The sequence below is a fragment of the Cryptotermes secundus genome, unplaced genomic scaffold (genome assembly GCF_002891405.2).
Source record: "Cryptotermes secundus unplaced genomic scaffold, Csec_1.0 scaffold304, whole genome shotgun sequence".
Lineage (NCBI taxonomy): Eukaryota > Metazoa > Arthropoda > Insecta > Blattodea > Kalotermitidae > Cryptotermes > Cryptotermes secundus.
In genome coordinates this window covers 1669319-1689349 of record NW_019721521.1, presented here as the reverse complement: position 1 = coordinate 1689349, position 20031 = coordinate 1669319, and the positions used below count along the sequence as shown (strand labels likewise).

Genomic DNA, 20031 nt, shown 5'->3' with positions numbered 1-20031 from the left:
GACACAGGGCATTACATCCCAGAAGATTGTCCTTTTCATAATAACTTTTTTTATATTTTTCCATGAATCAGATATTAGCAGAGCTAATTTCAAATTTCACAAGATGACATCTGTGGATGTTGTGATTACTACAGGAGAACTAAAAAACAGCTTGAATTTGATTTCAGATGTGAGTGGATGTCTTTGTATTGCATGTGGCAGTCATGATTGTCTGTGCAATCTGGTTCAAGACAGAGAATGCTGAAATGGCATTTTCTTTTGAATGCACTTTAAATTTCTGTTTGACTTCTATATGTGAAAACTTCATCAATTCATCCATTAATCCTTTCTTCCCAACTTCTTCTTCACCATCTTCTAATTTTCTACACACAATCAAAGATTCAGTTTTTATTTTTTACGCTGCCTTTTCATAAACCTTTACCTTCTTTGTGCCATATGTAATTCTTTTGTTCCTGAATATTCATCTTGTATAAGCTGCTCTCTCTCTGTACTGTATGAAGTAGTAATTAGAGTCATGGTAATTAACACATAAAATGTATGACTTATGTTTTCAACATTATTTGGTCACTTCATTTCCTCGGTTTTTGTCTTTGAAGATCCATTTGGGTGTGTATATATTGTTCCCTTAAGGCATGTATTTCTTATTTTCATGATTTAAGATTACAGACAGACCCTACAGATTCACACATGTTGTTGAGCACATTGTGCCCAAGATTTTTCTTTTGATCGATTTCCTGTAAGGTAATCAGATTAGTAGTTTCAGAGCTGAAATATGCAGACATGATCTCTCCATTATGCATTAATCTTATTCACTTTTTGTAAAAGTGTATAAAAATTAAAACTTCTACCTCTGGATGGAAATGTGGCTGTATTTCTCTATTATTGATAATCTTCTGTATAACGTCCATGATGTGTATGTATTGACCGTCTTCTAGTGCACACAGTCTCACTTGTCACTTCACTGCATGTTTCGGCATCACTGTGTGTTATTTACGTTAAACTATTGCACTGCTTGCCATCATGTGTCGTTTGTAAAATGATTTAAAATGTATATTCGTCATGTACTATAATAAAATTTATGTATTAAAATTTTGTTAAGATTTATCATCTTATACGTCATATTTCAAACTCGCGTATTATATCAGTCTTCCACTATGGGAGTCGTTCTTCCTATATTTTGTGTATACTGCGTCTTATGATGTGTCCTCTTGTGGCTGCTTGCGTTCTGTATAAGTTTGTTGTGTTCTAAATAATTCATATATCTTTTACATGAAATGAAAGAGACCAGGTAAGAATTTTTCTGCTATGGCCCAGCTTGTGTTTGAAGAAAGGCTGGTATATTTAAGGCTTTGTACCTATTACTGTATTATAGCCATCAGCAAACTCTATAAATTAATAATGAGGAAAATGACAGAAGTATAATTAACTAAATTAGTATGGTGCATTATATGTACTCAAATTAACATATCTTTATTATATTTATAAAAGAACACATTTAATGCAGGTTAAAGTAATATTTTCCAACAAAAATAATAATTAATTAAACATACTATGTATAAAACATGCATATAAAATAATTCGGCTGGATATTACTCCATGCATTGAATGTTCACAGTTAAAAATTTCAAGGATATATAAGTATCTATAAGTTGAGTATCCATAAGAAAGTGGAAATATTTTGATAACATTATTAATGTATATATATTCTTACAACACATTTAAAGAGAGAGGCAAAAATGGAGCTTACTGCAGGGAAACTATGTTTCAGTTTAACTTTCAGTACAGTAACATATAATATCAACAAAAGAGCAACCGAGATTCATGTTTATATACACATACTATAATCAAATGATTCAACAAATTCTAACTAGCCATAAAAAATTGAATTTTCTAATAAGAGCAGGTTTTACCAAATATAAAGATTTTTTTTTCAAGTCAGATAACAATAGTATTACTTGTATAAGTTATTACAGATGATAATCTTGGTATCATTGGTGAATCATCGAAAGTCTTAATTAATGCCTGATTATGCTTCTTACAGTACTAATACAGTATTACATTTGAGACTTTTTCTCACAAATCTGTATAAAAAAAGTAAGAAAATATGTCATCAGTCATATTGTTACAAGTACATTGGTCTCATGATAATAGTACAAAACAAGTAGTAAACATCAGAGGTGCTTTTATGAATAGAATCTAGTAATATAATTCAATGTTGGTTTGTGATATCTTCAGTTCGAGATTTGAGGTCTTTGTGGTGAATATGAATATTATGGTCTTCTGGGATATGACATCATGTGGTTTGGTAGATAGGTACCAACATTTTGGAGAGACCTGCTGCCTCCATATTCAGAGCAGAAGTGAGGGAAGAAGAGCTCTTTGACCCTGTTCATCTAAAAAGTTGATACCTATCTACCAGTCTATATTGTGTCACATCCAAGAAGACTGCATCTTCAATCTGATGTCAGGTTTTAGCTTTCAGTTTTTAATATTACATAGTCATTCATTTGATCACAGTGCTTGAAAAATTATTTATACCATACAACATACAGTTAGACATATTTTACATTTTAATATAATTGTAATATTGTGATTCAGAACACATATTTGCAATGTTTGATAACCCAAGGACTTTCAGAGGACCTTGGTCTGTTTTAATGTTGAACAGCATATGTTTTCTTTTTCATTTCATGCATCCTGTTGTGTTACTATACGCAATGCTATATTACAGCTGCAATCTGTATTCCCTACAGAACAGACACAAGTACATTGTAAGATGCGGCACCGACCAAACAGTTAATGTTAAAACTATACTTCACGGGCCTCCAAATAGTTTATCATATAAAAGTCTAGAATATACCATCGTCCACGGGAAAATACAAGATAGCATTGACTGACTTCATGATATAGCTTATCACTTGAATAGATTTAACCTTATTTTATGGCAAAACTTTTGTTTTATAATAAGTTTATATTTCATTGTAATTTTCATACTTTGTGCTTTACATATGATAATTTTCAAGTATGCAGGCTCACTATGCAATTGCAGTTCACTTGTATGTAAACATGATGATCACGTGTTTGCCTGATAATGGCTATGAATAGCTGAAACATGTAGCAAAGCTAATTTAGCCTTGAACACTGTATTGTTGTGTTGTGATGGACTTAATAAAGCATTGAGCATATGTTTCATTGCTGTTAAGTTCGTCATGTTCTTGCATTTCCCGTAAAGTCACATTATAACTTCTAATTCCTATCGGAGCTTCCTATATATGGTTTGTATGTGAATTCCTGTATTTGATTTGGTCTTATATCATATGTTATATATAATACGTTTGGTATAATATATATAATTATATATATTATATATATATTATATTATATAATATCGTTTGGTAGGTTTACAGCTTGTGTTTGTGGGGAGCTCAAGCATTACAGTTTTTCTGTTCACTGATTTTATGGAGGAGCTCTGACTTTGAATGTGTACAGTTCTAAATGCAAACTCTGTAAGAACTGTAAATAGCGACAACAAAAATTATATAACAGTTATATGAATTGTTAAAAATATAATCAATTGAGGCTTTTCTCCTACATGGTTGAAAGTATTCAGAGACAAAGACAATTCATATTCTGTTAATATTTTGTTTGTAAGTTATTTAGTTATTTAAAGGTACTGTATTGATGTCAGTGGATTGGTATTGCTATTTCTACTCTTACAGACAAGATGTATATTATGGGAAACCTGATTTGCCAGAAACAAGAGTAAATGTCATGTACAGGTCATATAAAACTAACGATTCAATACATGTTTACATTAATTTGTTAATTTATGTGGAATATTTAGTAACCCAGATCATATTTCAGATTACGTGCAGTTGCCAATATTGTAAATATTTTGTGCAGGTTATATGAATATCCTTTAAAAATTTGAACATACAGTAGAACTTGGTTATAACGTCATCAAAGGGACCTAAAAATAGTGTCGTTATAAACGAATGTCGTTGTAACCGAAATGGCCACTTCCACAGTAGCCTTATGTTAGTCACGTAAAAATCTACCAAAAACCGAGTTAAAATGTTGCATTTTTTAGTGAAATACATAGTTAAGTACAGACTAACGTAACATTAACGTGGAATTGCCCAAATGTGTAATATCAAAGACATATTACAGCGCTTTTCACTGACAATACACACCGCACTAATACTGTATATTAAAGGTAGGCCTACTCACCAAATTACAGTAGATTACATCAATTGTTGTGCCTTACTGTACCTAGATACGAGTACAGTAATCAGTTATCTTCATCTGTTTCCTGTTACTTGCCCAATACACACTTTCTAAATTACGTTCAATGTCCATATCAGAGAAATTCAGGAATGAAAATGACGTTACATACGAGGTTGATGCATTTGTGCATGTCGTACTAAGCAAGGTATAAAAACAGTTGCTTTATGAGGAATTAGTTCGCACCATTGAATATTTGACGCAATAGACAAGGTGTCGCAGAAACCGATGTTGCTATAACCAAGTTTTACTGTATTCAGAAGAGATGTTTCATGACCAGAATATGGTTTAAACTGTTACTGGAGTCCTTTTTGTTTTCCCTATTTAAATATTTCACTTTACCCAACATTAAGTTAACTGAGTGCCAGTGTTATTTGGAAAGTGGTTAAATGAGCAGAGTTTATCGGTCCTGCTTGCTTGTCATTGTTATGAGCAGGACAGTTTTTGAAATGCAAGGACATTAAATCACAGGGTGATACAAAAGTAGCAGTACAATTTAAGACCATTTCTGTAGTATTTATACCCTTATAAAAATCATTAAAATCTGTTAACTAGCATTGTTGACATGCAGTTCACAACTGGAATTCTGTACACACACAGCTGAGGCCACAACCTGACATAAAATTGTAGTGTTACTTTTATACTACTCTATAATCCAGCTTTATATATGGCAAACATTTGAAATGTAGCTTCTATACTAACTGTACACTGACAAAGCTTACATGTATATTTTGCAGCCTATGCCTCAGTTTACATACTGTTCAGATAAAAGAGTAAATTAGGTGGCTTCCATCTCACAGCTATACAAAGAACAATGTTATTTCATCCTCATCATTAACATGAAATTCTGAAGTTGTCTCAGTAAGAGCAAATCATTCTTTACATCTGCATTGAAAACTGTATGAACTAATTAATGTTCAGTAATTAACAGATAATATTAAATAATGTGATGAATCTGCATTATATGCAGTGAACTAGCAGCCTTCATATAGAACAATTTTAATAGTGTGAAGAAGAGGACCATGTTCCAGTGGTTAAGTTTTCTTATCAAGTGTTCTTTGAAATTACATATTTCTGTGTTAATCTTCTACTTGTTTCTTGTCTTGTATGCATTTTTGAATAACAACATGGATTCATAACTATTCGTCAGAACTGAACAAAGTGAAAAAATTGTTGCACAGTTGGGAGCTAAACCCACATTTCCTGCTGACTGGGTGGACAGTATGACTTATCGAGACAGATGAATTTCTGTGGCTAGCAATCATTTCCTTCTTTGTATGTTGCCTATATGTAGGACGAGGTAAAATATTTTACATTATGTCAAGAGTTAACTTATGACTATGCGGCTTTATATACTACAACAAGAATTTTAATTACCAAATTAAGACTTGGTGGTTTATGGTTGTTTGTAGAGTAGATTAAGCTTGTTTGGGATATTGTTTCTGTTTTAAGCTAAGGTGAACAGATGTTCCAAAAAGGCTGTTCACTGGTCTCAGGTTTTAAACTGTTCTGAATGTTAAATAATATTACATATTTTGTTCAAGGATAACATTTTCCCATAGGGAAGATGTAAATGTCATATCATAAAGTTGTCATTTATTTATACTTTCTTACAATCCTTAGTTTATTCACGCTGCAAAGATAAAAATGCTGAAGATCTGTTTTCCTTTTTTCCATTCAATTTAGCGGATGTGTTGAAATAAGTAACTATTTCTTCACTTTCCACTGAATGTTGTGATGTTACAACTTCTGCATCATGTTTAGCAAGTGTTCAGTTCAAATTTCAGCCAGAATCTTCTCCGTAATTGTGTTACTGACAGCATCATTAAATGAACTACAAATAAATACATAACTTCATTCTCCAATGTTTTACATAACTTTCTCAGCATCCCTCTATGAACAGGTGCCTATAATTACAATGTAACTTCTCATTACATCTTACTACTTCATTCATCCCCATTTCTTTCTTCAACATTCCATTAGCTGCACATCTTGTATCATGTTATTCAGTAAGAAAGAACAATCTGGCCATTCTAGAGTAGCAATTCTGCACATTTGTTTCTATTATTACTCTTCTCTGTCTCATGATTAAAGTAAAGCATTGATGACGCAACTTAGTTATGCAATTGATTTTTTGTTTATAAGCATGAATTCTTAAAGGATAGAATATGACTTTGTGATACTCAGTATATGTACAGGTATGCATTGTTNTTCAATTTATGTCTACGACATTTCTCTTATTTGATTTCTATCAAGGTCATCCAAAAGAATTTGAGGTGATGGACACTGTATGAAGTATGAAAGATAACAGATGTAAAATTCATGTTGGATTTAAAATTTAGGAAGTATTTACTACCAGTTGATGCACTAAATTTCATATATTTATAAGGAACCATACATAGTAGTTATAACTATTTGGTATTCTGTATACTTGTGTCAGAAGGATAAGGGCTGTTATGCTTATAATGTGCANTCATCATCATCAGTAATCTGTCAAGACGACAGGTCCACAGTCTCTTTCAAAACAATTCCTCCACTTAATTATGTAATAAAAATTCCACATTAATTATAGAAACAACAGTAGAACAAACCATGGACTTCGTATTTTGGTCATATATTTTTAAATTTACAATCTTGAAAGGAACTGTTTTATTTCTCAAATTATATTCTGTACACTTACGAATTTCATTGCATGAAAATTTTTAGCAGAGGTAAAATCTATCTACAGCTTTTCTTTCTTGTGCAGCTCTCTTAATACACTGTACTGTTCTGCAAAATCCCAGTCCATTTATTCCTTCCCCTGTCCAATAAATATTTAAAACTGAAATTAAAGCAAACTGATTTTAGTAATAATTTAGTATCATTAAACCATTTTTATGAAATCTAAAAAGAAATACTATTTTTTTCAGTAAACATCTCCATTCATCATCAGAGGTCTTGGACTCTTCTGGGACTCATGGGACGCTGGTCTGGTAAGATAATGGTTTTACTGTGCATAATATTTTAATTTTAAACTGAGTAAATAAAAGATTTCTATACTGTTGGGTTTTCTGCACCCAGTTTCCTGTCAACTATACAAGTAATCTAGGAAAATGAATTGCTCAACACAAGATGTAAGTTGTATGCTGCCAGAATAGTAGCTTTCACTATATTAAAACCAGCATATGAGTGTGTTGTACGTGAAAGTTGGAATCTTGATTAATTGATATTTACGTAATGCTAACCTATCCTTATCTCACCCGTTGAGCAACTCAGGGTGCTTGAAATGATACAGGCAAGGAAACTGGAATATATTATGTAATAATTTATTTGAAGTTTGAATGTTAGCGCCATTAATCTTACCATAATTTGGAATGCCATAGACTCTATTCTGGTGTCGAAAACAAACTGGGTGTTTTGCAACTTTTCCTGCTGCTTTATGTACGTCAGTCCCCGTCCTCCCCCAATGCAAATAAATTGATATGGAGAATTCTGTTTAAAATTGGACCACATGTAATATGGGAATTACATGAATGTCCACATTCATTAATATATCTTTGTAATTTTAAGCGTTGCCATCTGATGCCTTTCACATGCTATCATTAAGTGTATAAAGACAACTTGAAAATTTCTGTGGACAAATGATTTGCGGTCACATAAAAAAAAAACTTGAAAAACTATAGTCCAGTTGTCCCATACTGGCCAGAATTGTTTCACCAATGAGCAGCATGAGCTTCCATTATTTAAGTTAAAGATCTGTTCAGCAAAAGCATAGCTTTTTCCTTGTGCAAATGGCAAATTTACAGTCTTAAATACTGTTTTTCTACAAAGTTAATGTGCAGTAGGAGGGTGTCTTGCATTGATTACTGTAGCAAATTTGAAACCTACTGCAGTGTAGCTGTGTTAACATGTCTGCTTTGAAACTGCCTCTTGAAGTACCTCTACATCAATAAAACATGGATGGCTGTCACATAAAGATTCCCCAGTGAAGCTCACTTTACCAGAGATTTAGATAATGAAACCTCATAACTCTGCCACAGGATATAAATCTTCCTTGCGCTTCAAAATTTCAATGGTAAGCAATAGAGTATTGAGATGAAATAAGAGTAATTCAAACTTGAATGAGATAAGCAGCCAAAAAGTGAACAGTGGTTATATGTTGCATATGTGTTTAAAGAGCTAAACTGATAAATCTGTCATTAAACAGCAACAGTATTCATCCCAGTATTTACATTTTATTTATGGTCGTAAATTGGAAAGAGAGTCTGTAGTTCCTTTCAACATGTAAAATAAGAGTTATATCAGTGCATTGAGTGTGTGTGTGATGCAGTTATTAGCCTGACTTTTGTTTAACACTGGTTTTGAATACTTTATTTTGAATTGATATACTTGTAATTCTAAAATCACTTACAGGAACAGGATATAAATTATATACTTAGATGGTAATTTGTATCTTGTTCTAATATAGATAGTATATCAGGAAAATGAACTCTGTCAAAGATTTACAGGAAAAATTAACACAGTTTTCAGTGATAGTTCTTACAGCATTTTTATGACATGAATGAAATCCAGACAATGTCATCACATCAGCCGACAACACCACAAGATTCCTTGGACATATTTGTAGGTGCTAGCTTGGTATTTGCATTGCTGAAGTAGTTACAGGCATGATAAATAGTTCATCAACACGTATTATTTTTATTATTAGAATGTTGAATCATGAAAATAAAAAGTCTGCGGTACAGAGACAGTGCACTCAACTACTGAGTTATTGCTTGCAGTGCTTTGGCTCTGTTCGTTGTTTCATAGAAGACTATCCACCTGTTATTTCTGTGGCTTTCTTTTTAAAATGTATGATTAATGAACATTAAGTACTGAACGGTAGTGTCAACCAATAGAATACAGGTGCAAAAGTCTTGCTGCAAATATATGAAATACTGTAATACCTACTTGTGTCTATTACAGATGACACATACTACATTGCTCAAGAAAACATTATTATACACACAAATACATATGAATAGACAGAATGTGATGCAGAATTTAAATGCTACTAGGTATGAACATGTCTCATGATGGTGAGGAGGAGGAGGAGGATTTTGGAGGTATTGGTGCAGCCAGAGGTGTGTTCAGCATGGATGAGTCTATGTGACAGGGTTTGGGGTCTCTTAGTAGGGATATATTTACAGTTGTATTTGGGTTTACTAATAAATCAGGTACATTGATGCTTGAAAATGAAGATTCTGTTGGTGCAGGTACAGGTGAAAGTTTTGGTTCCTTTGAAGAAGGTTCAGGCACTGTTACTGGTTCGGATGATGCCGATGGTGGCTGTGGTGATGATGGTGATGACCTCCTCCTGGATGATGATGGTTTAATGGTGACGTGTTCCCTGCTGGCATGAAGTACCACCTGGTAGCGATGCCGGTAAGCATGCTCGCAGTGTTCACACTGAAATTTGGTCCTGGTGTGTCGCCATAGCTGGTGGAACGCCAGGCTGACTGCTGTGTGGTATGGAAATGTGAACATTTCCTGCCGGCACCAATTGCACTTCAGACCCTTCCGTGCCAGAAGCAGTTCAACATATTTGTCCCTGAGTTGTGACATTTCTGCAGCACTGGTTTGATGTTTTCTCTTTGGTAATCTACTTTTGAGGAACCCTGGGTGGCGCAAGACTTGGATCTCCATCTCCGAATCGAGAACATCTGGAACAACTCTCCTTGGTTGGCTCTGTTTTCTGGAACGTTTAGATCCTGTAGTTCCATCACGACTGCTGTGGTCTTCTGCCCTCTGAAGCAAGGTAGAATGGTTCATGTTTGAATCAGTCACACCACTACTACTGCATCTCCTGTTATTGCATACATTGTTGTTCACGTTGTCTTTTACAGTGCTGGCAAAATGTTTCCTGAAGATTGCGTCGCACAAGGCGCACTTCTCTAGTGCATCATGATGCTGCCCTTGGTGGCGTTTGATCGCATCACCCGTACCTAACGCCAAACCACAGTGGGGACATCGAGCTGTACAGCAGCCGCCTTCGTTCCCGTGCAGTGTCGCAACATGTTCTCGCAGGGTATCTGTGCCTAGTGGCGTCGAGAAGTCACAGCTTTCCGCACGGCAGTGGACCACAAGTCCTGTGTGGGTACGCATGTGTTCCATCATGGCCATCTGCGATGCCAAGCTGCACCCACAGACACTACACTGGTACGGCAGGGGCTTACTGCTACTGCTGGTAGTCTCCACCACAGGCAAAGGGCGTTTGGTATGGTGATGTGTGTAGTCGTGCGTCTCGAGTGAGGTATCGTCCACAAATTCACAGCCACACTCACGGCAGATGAACGGAGGCGGCTCCTCTTCTTCCTCCTCCTGGTAGTCAGTCCCATTTTCCTCAGGATCAGATGTGTCTGAGGCCTCCATGTAGTGGAACAGCCGCGCAGCGCCATAGTGCTGCTTGGTTGCCCTCATGTACTGGTCCTCCCCAGAATTGTGGTGGCTGTGCAGGTTTGGAGGAGGCACCACACGGCCGTGCTGTTGCAGTACAGCACTAGCCGTGACTGTCTCCAGTTCAAAATGCTCGCGTTTCACCAGGCCGTGGCTGTTGTTGGTGGAGCCAACATTCTGATTCCTGCAACAGGCAGGGGACTACATCAACCAATTAATACAACTTCCTCCCGAGTGGAAGCGCTGCATCTAGATCCCTGCTGCATTCATCTCGTATTATCTTACAGTAATTGAGCAACGGTACTGAGGCGTCTTTCTTGCAGCCTTGATTTCACAGAAGTGTTAAATATAAAATAAGATTTCAAAATATAATAGACAAAAATACAGGAACCATAACTCCAAAAATAAGTTGTCTCTTTACACAGAGAACTGCTGCCTGCCAGTTGTTCCAGACTCTGATGATGATGATTTTTTCTTATTGCTAGTGGGGTGAGACTAAGTCCCTTGTGCTGCGGCCACTTCTGGCCTATTGTACCAGCCCCAGATGATAGGTGAGGGTGATTGTGGAGCAACTGGTGGAATGAAGATTGGCAAGGGAAACCAAAGTACTTAGAGAAAACCTGCCCCAGTGCCACTTTGTCCACCACAAATCCCACTTGACCAGACCCGGGATCGAACCTGGGCCACCGTGGTGGGAAGCCAGCGACTAACCGCTTGAGCTATGGTGTGGCCCACGATGATGATGATAGCTGAACATGGAGTATTGGTAGAATGATGATTAGCAAGGGAACACTTAAATGCTTAATTCCATGTTGACTGTCTGGCTGGGTAGCCAGGGGATTGGGGTCCGATTCCCAGCAGAGACAAGAGACTTTTGTCTTCTTCACATCATCCAGACTGGTCCTGGGGCCAACACAGCATCCTACCCAGTGAGTACTGAGGGCTCTATTGATGCTGACCAGTTGCCTCCACCTAATGAACCAGGGTTAAGAATATGCACAGCATTATCCCATGTCTTCATAGTGTGGTGCTTAATTAAGTTAAGGGAAAACTTTACCTTTACCCTTACTTGAAGTAAACAACGTGAGGTAAATTTGTCATGTTGAAAGCTAATAGAACATTGCAAAATTACATCAGAAGTAGTATTTGAATTTTTCGCAGATAGCTGAGACATATATTCTCTTAGGGTGATTCAGATGTCACGAGTAAACAATCCAGTTTAGGAAAATGATCTCAGTAATTTCCCATATGTTATCTACCATATTTATATGAGTATTAAGTGTTTTTTCATTACAACTGTACTTTCAGTAATCTGTACGAGAAATAATTCCTTGCATTAACAGCATATTCGTACTAAATGGTAATAAAATTGTCAGTAATTTAGTATTGATATCTTACACATTGTGGAAACAAGTCTGAGAAATGTACCCACAATATCAGTACCATTGTCCCACTTACCATACATAACTTGTATATGCATTGCTAGCTTTTCAACAGGAATCAGAAGAAATGTATGAACTTCCTGGTTAGTCTCTTAATGAGCTCTACTACAGTTCGTAAGAAGTTAGCGCTAATTATTGCTTTTGTTAGTAATATTAATGGATAATAAGCGTTTAACGAGATAAATGCTTATTACAAAGAGAAAGAACATTTCATGGAGATTGGAAATAATCTTTTTCTTACCCAAAGGAGCCTGGCACTGATGGTGGATGGCTTGAGAAGCCAACATTTCGAAGGACGTTGTTGGAAGAACGATTGTTTCTGTGTTCCAGTGGACTGCAAACAGTGAGAAAGGAGGGCTGTGGTTAGGGCGATGTTAGAAACACAGGTTGTGCTTTGCATATATAATTCACACACATTAGGTGGTGGCAGAGTGAAGATGAAGAGTAAACAATAGCATCATGATAACAGCAAAGTGCGATGGTAGTGCCACCGAACCAGAAACAGAGGTTTGAGCACAGTTGGTGTTGTGTGGTGCGCTATCGGACGGACTTGCAGTTAACAGTTTGTTAAGGGTTGGTTAGTTTGGTTAGTTTCGATCACTGTCAGCACATCCAGCAAGGTGGTACTTACTGGTGCTCTTGAAGATGAATGCTGAGCTGAGCTTGGTCATCGGCTAGGAAGGAGCACCGGCCACATGCTCTTTTGTTGTGAACTTTGAGAACGTGGGTTGCGAGCCGTTCCGAGCGAGCCGCCTTGTAGTCGCACAGAACACACACGAACGGTTTCAGATGCGTGTTGAGGTGGCGCTTCAGGCACCAGTTGTCAACACCAGACCACGCACAATAACAGCAAGAATAACGTTTCTCACCCTTCTTCTTTGTCTTGCTGCCATGAGACTTCGCGTTGCAGCCGTTGTGGTTATGCTGCGGGGGCGGTGGCTGTGATTTGGGTTTGCTGATCGGTGGAAGATTCGTGCCAGGCCTCAGGCCCACAGGGGAAAATCCTCCGGGGATATTGAGGTTATGGTGCTGGTGCACTTGATGGATCTGGGGTGTCATTATTGCTTGATGGTTGTTCTGGTTGTCGTGCTGACGATGCGTGTTGTTGGACCCAGCTGTAGTCGAGTTATTGTTGTATTTATGATAGTAAGACATGCCGCTAGCGTTCTTAGGCGGTTGGCGTCGTATACGGTTAAGATCGTAAGGGTAATCGCGGTGCATGCGTAGGAAGTGTTTTTTGACATGGTCCGCGCGATTGAACTGTTTCTGGCACACGTAACACTGGAAAGGTTTCTCTTCGCGGTGGATATTTTCGTGGCGCGTGAAGAGGTCACGCCGATCAGTGGCGTAAGGGCAATACGTACAGGAATAACGCTTTGTACTCTGATTGTCGGTCGAGGTGTTGGTCCTACCACTAACTGGAGGTTGATGATGGAACTCGTGTTGATTCTTCTGGTTGTTTACCCCACCGCTATTGTTGGTGGTTGTAGGCGCCGTTTCTACTTTGGTCTTGAGTCTTTGTAAAAATTTGGTAACCTCTTCCAGGACGGGGTTTTCTTTATATAAGGTAGCCACGCCGTCCCCTGGCGTCTCGGTCACGTTATGTTGGCGGGTAAGGTGCATCCTCACGCAGCGCGCCCAGGCACTCGAGTACGGACACTGAGGACACTGGAATACTCGCAGATTGGCATGCGTTCCAAGCCAGTGCTCCGCCACGCGAGACAGGAACCCTACACATTCACATTCAGAGCAACGAAACAGTTTCTGGGCTGGGTTGTAGCTAGCAATCTTGGAGCTGGTCCACTGAAGTACCTCCTCACTGGAAACCCACTTGTCCTCTGCCACCGTATTACTGTTGTCGGAGGAACTAGTGGTATGGTGGTGGTGCAGGTGATGATGATGGCCACCCCCGCCAACTCCTACGGCTCCGCCTCTGTACTTTGCGTCTTGAAAATGATGATGAGCACTCAACATCCCTGGTGGCGGGGGGAAGCCGTTCTGCATTAATGCCGCCAGGCCGAAAGCTGTTAAAGCACCATGTGAATGATGCCCATCATCGGGTTTGAACCCGCCACCGTTACCTTCTCCTTCATAGTCTGGCATCACACCTACGCCTGCTGCTGCTGCGGCGGCAGCAGCGCGCATGCTTGTCGCTATGCCGCCCTCACTCCCACCTCCACTATTACTACTACCTCCCCCTGTGCCCCCTTCACCGTTGTTGTCCTGTAACCCTTCCTCGCCGTACAGTTTCCTCGTGATCTCCTTGAACATGTCTTCGTAACAATCCATATTGGCTGCCGCCGCCATGGGTAAGGCCACTTCCATTATTGGTCACCGTACCCAGTTGGAGGGACTGGACACGACAGGCTGTCGTTCCTCTCACCGCTGCTCCGATGTCCTCCTGGCATCGAAATGGCTGTTTTGTCACTTTTGAGTCAGATCCTGTAAGAAAGAAAAGATAGAAAGGAAAAAAACACGGGGAAGGGAACCGGTCTGCTGTAAAAACTCTCCCTGAAATTATACACAGCATCCGTATGTTGTAGTTACCTTGGCTTTCAGAAGCTACAATGAAATTCACGTAGGCTATGTGTATAGGCAAGGAAATAGAAGCAATCTACTCGTATATCATATCGAAGTATCATTTAGCGGGATTTCCGTTGCATGTTGTGCTTTAAGCTTGCTCCGTTAATTTAATAGCAGGTTATTGTATGTGATATTGAATTTGCTTAGAAGAAATACACTTATTATGATCTGTTTTACAACTGAGAAGCACCAAATTGTCGAAATAGGTACGCAGAAATCAGTTAAGAGTATTACTAGTGAATGTACAATGTGATTCAAAATTATTGTCGGTGTTTCCGTGGCATATAATTTTGAAACCGGAAATAAAATAAAACTGCAGACGGAGTATGAAAATGTATTATTTTTTTTATTGCTAGTGGGGTCGGACTAAGTCCGTTGTACTGCGGCCACTTCTGGCCTATTGTACCAGCCCCAGATGATATGCGAGGGTAATTGTGGAACAATTGGTGGAATGAAGATTGGCAGGGGAAACCGAAGTACTCGGAGAAAACCTGCCCCAGCGCCACTTTGTCCACCACAAATACCACTTGACCGGACCCGGGATCAAACCCGGGTCGGCGCGATGGGAAGCCAGCGACTAACCGCTTGAGCTATGGCGCGGCCCATATGAAAATGTAGTTCAGAAAGTTTTATTCTGCAACACTCTACTCGCCGCATTAATGTCTGGAGGAAAATATGACGTCGTACCTCAAAATTGTGATTGTTCAAGAGAAAGCAATGTACGTACTTTGTTTTTTCGAAACAAAGTCCATTATCAAAAAGCAACGTCGTCACAGAACTCAATATGGAAAAGAGCCACCTTTAGATAATGCTATCTGGCGTTGGTTGAAGCAATACCAAGGGTAGTGTTCTGCGCTGAAGAGGAGCGGGAAGACGGAGAATTTCGCAGGAAGATATTGATCGAATCCAGGAAGCGTTTCCTCGAAGCTCACAAAAATCAACTAGACTAGCTTCTTTGCAGTTAGGTACATTACAAACGACTAACCAGTTTTATTATATATTTGCCGGTTTGAAAATTATAGGCCACGGAAACACCGACAATAATTTAGAATCACCCTGTATTGAAACATTTTGGGAAAATCTCCGTTTTCCGATTAACGATTTATCGCGCATCAGCCCGTGATGTATGTTAGAGCTTTCACATGATTGTTCTCCGCGAATGCACGGGACAGCAAAGTTTCGCCCCTGTGTCTAAGCCCCATGCCAAGACAGCGTATGGGGAGTCAAGGTGAAGCCCCCCGCAGCGTTTACTCGGAATATAAATGGTGTCGGTAGTGAGCTTCATTCCTCAACTGCTTTCCCTCCGGGGAAAGAGTTCTCACTGCTCACTGCTCACTGCTTAGCCCATCCCTGCTGGGAAAAAGAAACCAAGTAGCCAAACTTCTGACAATCCAGTTTACTCACAGAAAATAACACCCCTTTAAGTTTATATTCCGTCTTAAATACTTCATTTCGCTATAGCCCAATATGAGCGTGGGTCTCTTTTCATCAGTTTTTTCTAAATCATTTTCATGCAGGTGGTAGGACTTGTTAGATTGGGGCTGAACCCACCCTAAGATCTCTCTGCCTCCTCAGGTAAGGTAAAGTTGTCCCTGTGCTTAACGAATTAAGGACTACGCCATGAAGACGTGTGGGGGAGTGGATGTATAGACCCACGTTTTCTTGACCTCAGCACTAGTTGGAAGCGAGTTGTCACTTCACGCTCCGGCCGCTTTACCCCCGGGGAAAGAGCTCCCGGTATCCATTGGAAAAGAGGCTGGGTGGGCCCCAGAGCCGGTTTGGACGACATGGAGAAGTGAAAATTCTTGCTCTCATTGGGACTCGAACTCCGACCCCTCGGTCATCCTGCCCGTAGCCAGTCGCTATACCGAGTGCGTTGTCCTGGTTCTCTTCTTCCTTAGGACCGCACAATAAAGTAACTTGGACAAATACTGATGCTCCGATCGGGATTCGAACCTGCGAATCCAGCGTTTAGACGATCTGAAATCGTGCCCATTGTGGATCACGCTGCCGTACGTTATCTTACGATATCAGAATATATTAGCTTTCAGAGTAACAGATAAGGAAATGAACGCGAAACAGTAGAAACATAATTATACAGCATCCTCCGTCAGTCTTAACGGTTACAGGAATCCGTAATTTGTTATTGCTAGAGGATGACAGATGTTAAGTCTTGCTTGTCCTAAAAAAAGAATGTTGCACAAAACCCCAAAAGAGCCATAAAAAAACAAATTAATATTCATAGTCGTACGGTTTTGTTAGTGGCCTAAAACAGTACGAATATTGGATATAGAAATATCAGATCATAACCAAAACAAATCGATGTAAGATGTGCAGATTATCAAAGCAGGCATTTTATGGCAAATATCTGTCATTACAGTTATGTTGTTATAATATCATACGTGCACAAGTCTTCAGAAGAGGGAAAACTGTGTGTTTGTATTTTCAAGTTCACCTTCTTGTTGGGATCCGTCTGTTTGACATGATGGAATTCAGCCAAGACCAGGCTGTTGGTGGGCATTACACAATAAACAAGGTTGACTATGTATGTGTTAAGGCAGAATATTAAGAAGAGCGGAAAAAAACAGTAAAGCTGTCCCTTGGGGGCATATCGAAACAGGTTTGAGAAGGAAGAGGTGGGTGTCCCTGTTATGGAACTAGTTCTCCCAGGAACTTCCAACAATGCGTTTAGTTTCACAGAATAAATGATGGAACGCAGTGTGTTCGAGACAGACAGGTCGTCCGGACTAAACATGTGACTTCCCATGTCTAGTTAAATTATACTTCAGATGAACTGTTATTTCGAACCAAACCGCTTTGCTTTCCGTCAATAAAAGTTAATGCAGTAGCTTATAATACTTAGATACGAGAACTCGCTCTTAACCACTGTGCTTTGGGTGCAAATCTCAGTGTTTACTGAACTCTGACAGACAACGTTTTTGTATTCAGGAGGTATTTGGCTCGTATAACTCTGACAACTTTTGCGGATATAGCGCGTCGCGTGATCAGCGCAACAAATCCCCAGGCTGTTAATTTCGGTTTTATAGCCGCGGCTTTTCCATTCAAGTAGCTCCTCAGATATCCTCACGAGGCTGAGTGGACCTCGTTCCAGACCCACTGATTCTCAGAAAATCTGGTAGCTTCGGGAATGGAACCCAGACCTCTGGATCTGTAGCCAGGAACTCTGACCACTAGACCACAGAAATCATGAGAAATTGTAGTTCATACAGAGAGTTTTCATGGCTTCATTTCCAGCATAAGAATAGGTCTTATCATTTTGTCATACTTTTTTTTGTGGGTTACTGCCATAACCACATGTATGATAATTTAATTTTTAAGGTTAGGGTCTTCTACAGAAAGTAAATAGAGCAATGTCTTAATTTCTAGATCCCAATATGAAACATTACGTATATAATAATTTTATTATGTAATGACTTGAACAATAGCCACCAATTCTGTAAATCGATTGAATTAACTTTCGGAAATATTACTGCCCATTAACTACAAAATTATTGCGTATTCAAGCTTGCGGTACCCTTAGTTACCAGGACCACACTCAGCTGTTGATGAAAGCAGTGTGAATTCATTACTAGTTATTTCGTAGGCCAAATCTTATCGTAGTACCAAGCAGTTACACGCATAAGTATGGCGACTGTTTGTAGCACTATTTAAGTCGACATGATGATGGAGAGATTTCGAAAATAATATTCTGTGAAATCTCTGGTATCGCTAACGCTAAGGGTGGCTATCGATTAGGTTTACTGAAATGCAGTTTTTAATGCTGTTGTGAAGTAATTAATTTTGTTCGGGAGCTAAAGGAGCAACTTTCGACCTGTTACAGATCATTCCTGTAGAAAGGACACAGAAAAATTATTCTATGGAATCATGATTTTTTCTTGGGTGTATGACATTCGGGTATGTAAATAAGTCTTTCAACATTGCAGTCAAATATTCAATTCCGTTCGGAAACATAAGGGACGTTTTTAAGCTGGAAGGACATTAATAACTTTTATGGACGACCAGAGCCAGCTCTCGGTGTGTTCAGTCAGCTAGGAGATTACAGCAATGACTCCAAATGGATTAGAGAATGTTGTTCGGTTGTAAGATGATATTAATGCTTGAACTGGATTGCCCCGTAACTATTATCGGGTACCCTATTTGTTTCCTTTTTGTTTTACGGAATAATGTCCGTAAAGAACGGACTTACTGACGTAATATAAAATCATTAAGGTCCTCTTACATTCAGCTTCCATCATTATAGAATTTATACATCTTTCACTTTTCTAGAATCTTATACAACGGAGATCATTCATCCGTCAGGAGACAAAGGTGTTCTGATTTTTTTGTTCTTGAGCTCAAGACATGTCAGAAAGCAATCTGTGGGTTTCCGGATGCGATATATCGAAAGTAAAGAGCTGTACTTTATTTAATACAAAATCCCATTTCATGAACGTCGATCTTAACGCATTACCACAAGTTTCATAGCTGTTTTATACAATCTTCAACATCGTTCGTCGTCACCGTAAAGATTTCGCCAGCTATGTCAGGCAACTTCTCCGACACAACTGCAGTACGGATTAGTCTATACAGTTGTTTGCAGGTTTACACAATGTTACGAGAATTTCTATCGTATCGTAAGGTTACATTAAATTGTTACTAATAGATCACGGATGGCTTACGCGCTATAATGACATGTAACAGAAACCTGCAATTGATAATGAAATTGTCCCTGTGCTACTAACAGAGCTTTGAATGTTAATTCCATAATGACTATAAATACGCGAGAGTACGTGGGTGTGTTATCCAGGCTACTATGATCCAATTTCTAAGTCAGTTTTGTTTAATATGGTATTAGCTTCAGCGGCGGGAGGTTTTGTGATACACATCTGAGAACTGTTTTGCAATTTCACTTCACTAAAGCCAGACTCAGCCGGTGACGATAACTGAGCGGACTGAGGCATGCACTGTCCTCGCTCGCTCGGAAGCCGGGATCGTAGATTCGAATCCTACTCAGGGTATATTTGTGTGTGTGTGCGTTTTTCTCTGTTTGTGTGCAGGTAGAGGCCTTGCGACGAGGACTCCTACCGAATGTCTAAGATCTAGTAAACCGAAGTGAACCGGATAGTTTCATGGAGGTAGGCCAAGGCCCAAGGGGGGGGGGCGAATATGGTACTGGAGCTAGCAACTGTATCAATCTTCCCTCTTTAAATGCTTGTAACTAACTAGTTCCATTGATTAAATATTAGAGAAGCTTATAGTCGTCAAGCTAATCAACGAATTTGCTTCCTTTTGTAGAACGCGATGGTTC

At 39.0% G+C, this 20031-nt stretch overlaps 1 protein-coding gene across 3 annotated transcripts in view; it reads right to left on the bottom strand.

Moving 5' to 3' along the window:
* Nucleotides 1–6795: 6795 nt before the first annotated feature.
* LOC111875444 (zinc finger protein 624) overlaps nt 6796–20031 on the bottom strand; it is an 88299-nt gene continuing 75063 nt past the window's right edge. For 2 of the 3 annotated variants that reach the window (XM_023871699.2, XM_033755809.1), the window contains exons 2-4: nt 12772–14582; nt 12382–12474; nt 6796–10882 (exon numbers count right to left, since the gene is read on the bottom strand). In XM_023871699.2, coding sequence (XP_023727467.1) covers nt 9334–10882; nt 12382–12474; nt 12772–14465 — 3336 coding nt within the window. In that variant the 5' untranslated portion in view covers nt 14466–14582 and the 3' untranslated portion in view covers nt 6796–9333. The remainder of the gene's footprint in view (nt 10883–12381; nt 12475–12771; nt 14583–20031) is intronic. The other variant, XM_033755810.1, reaches the window with a different exon arrangement.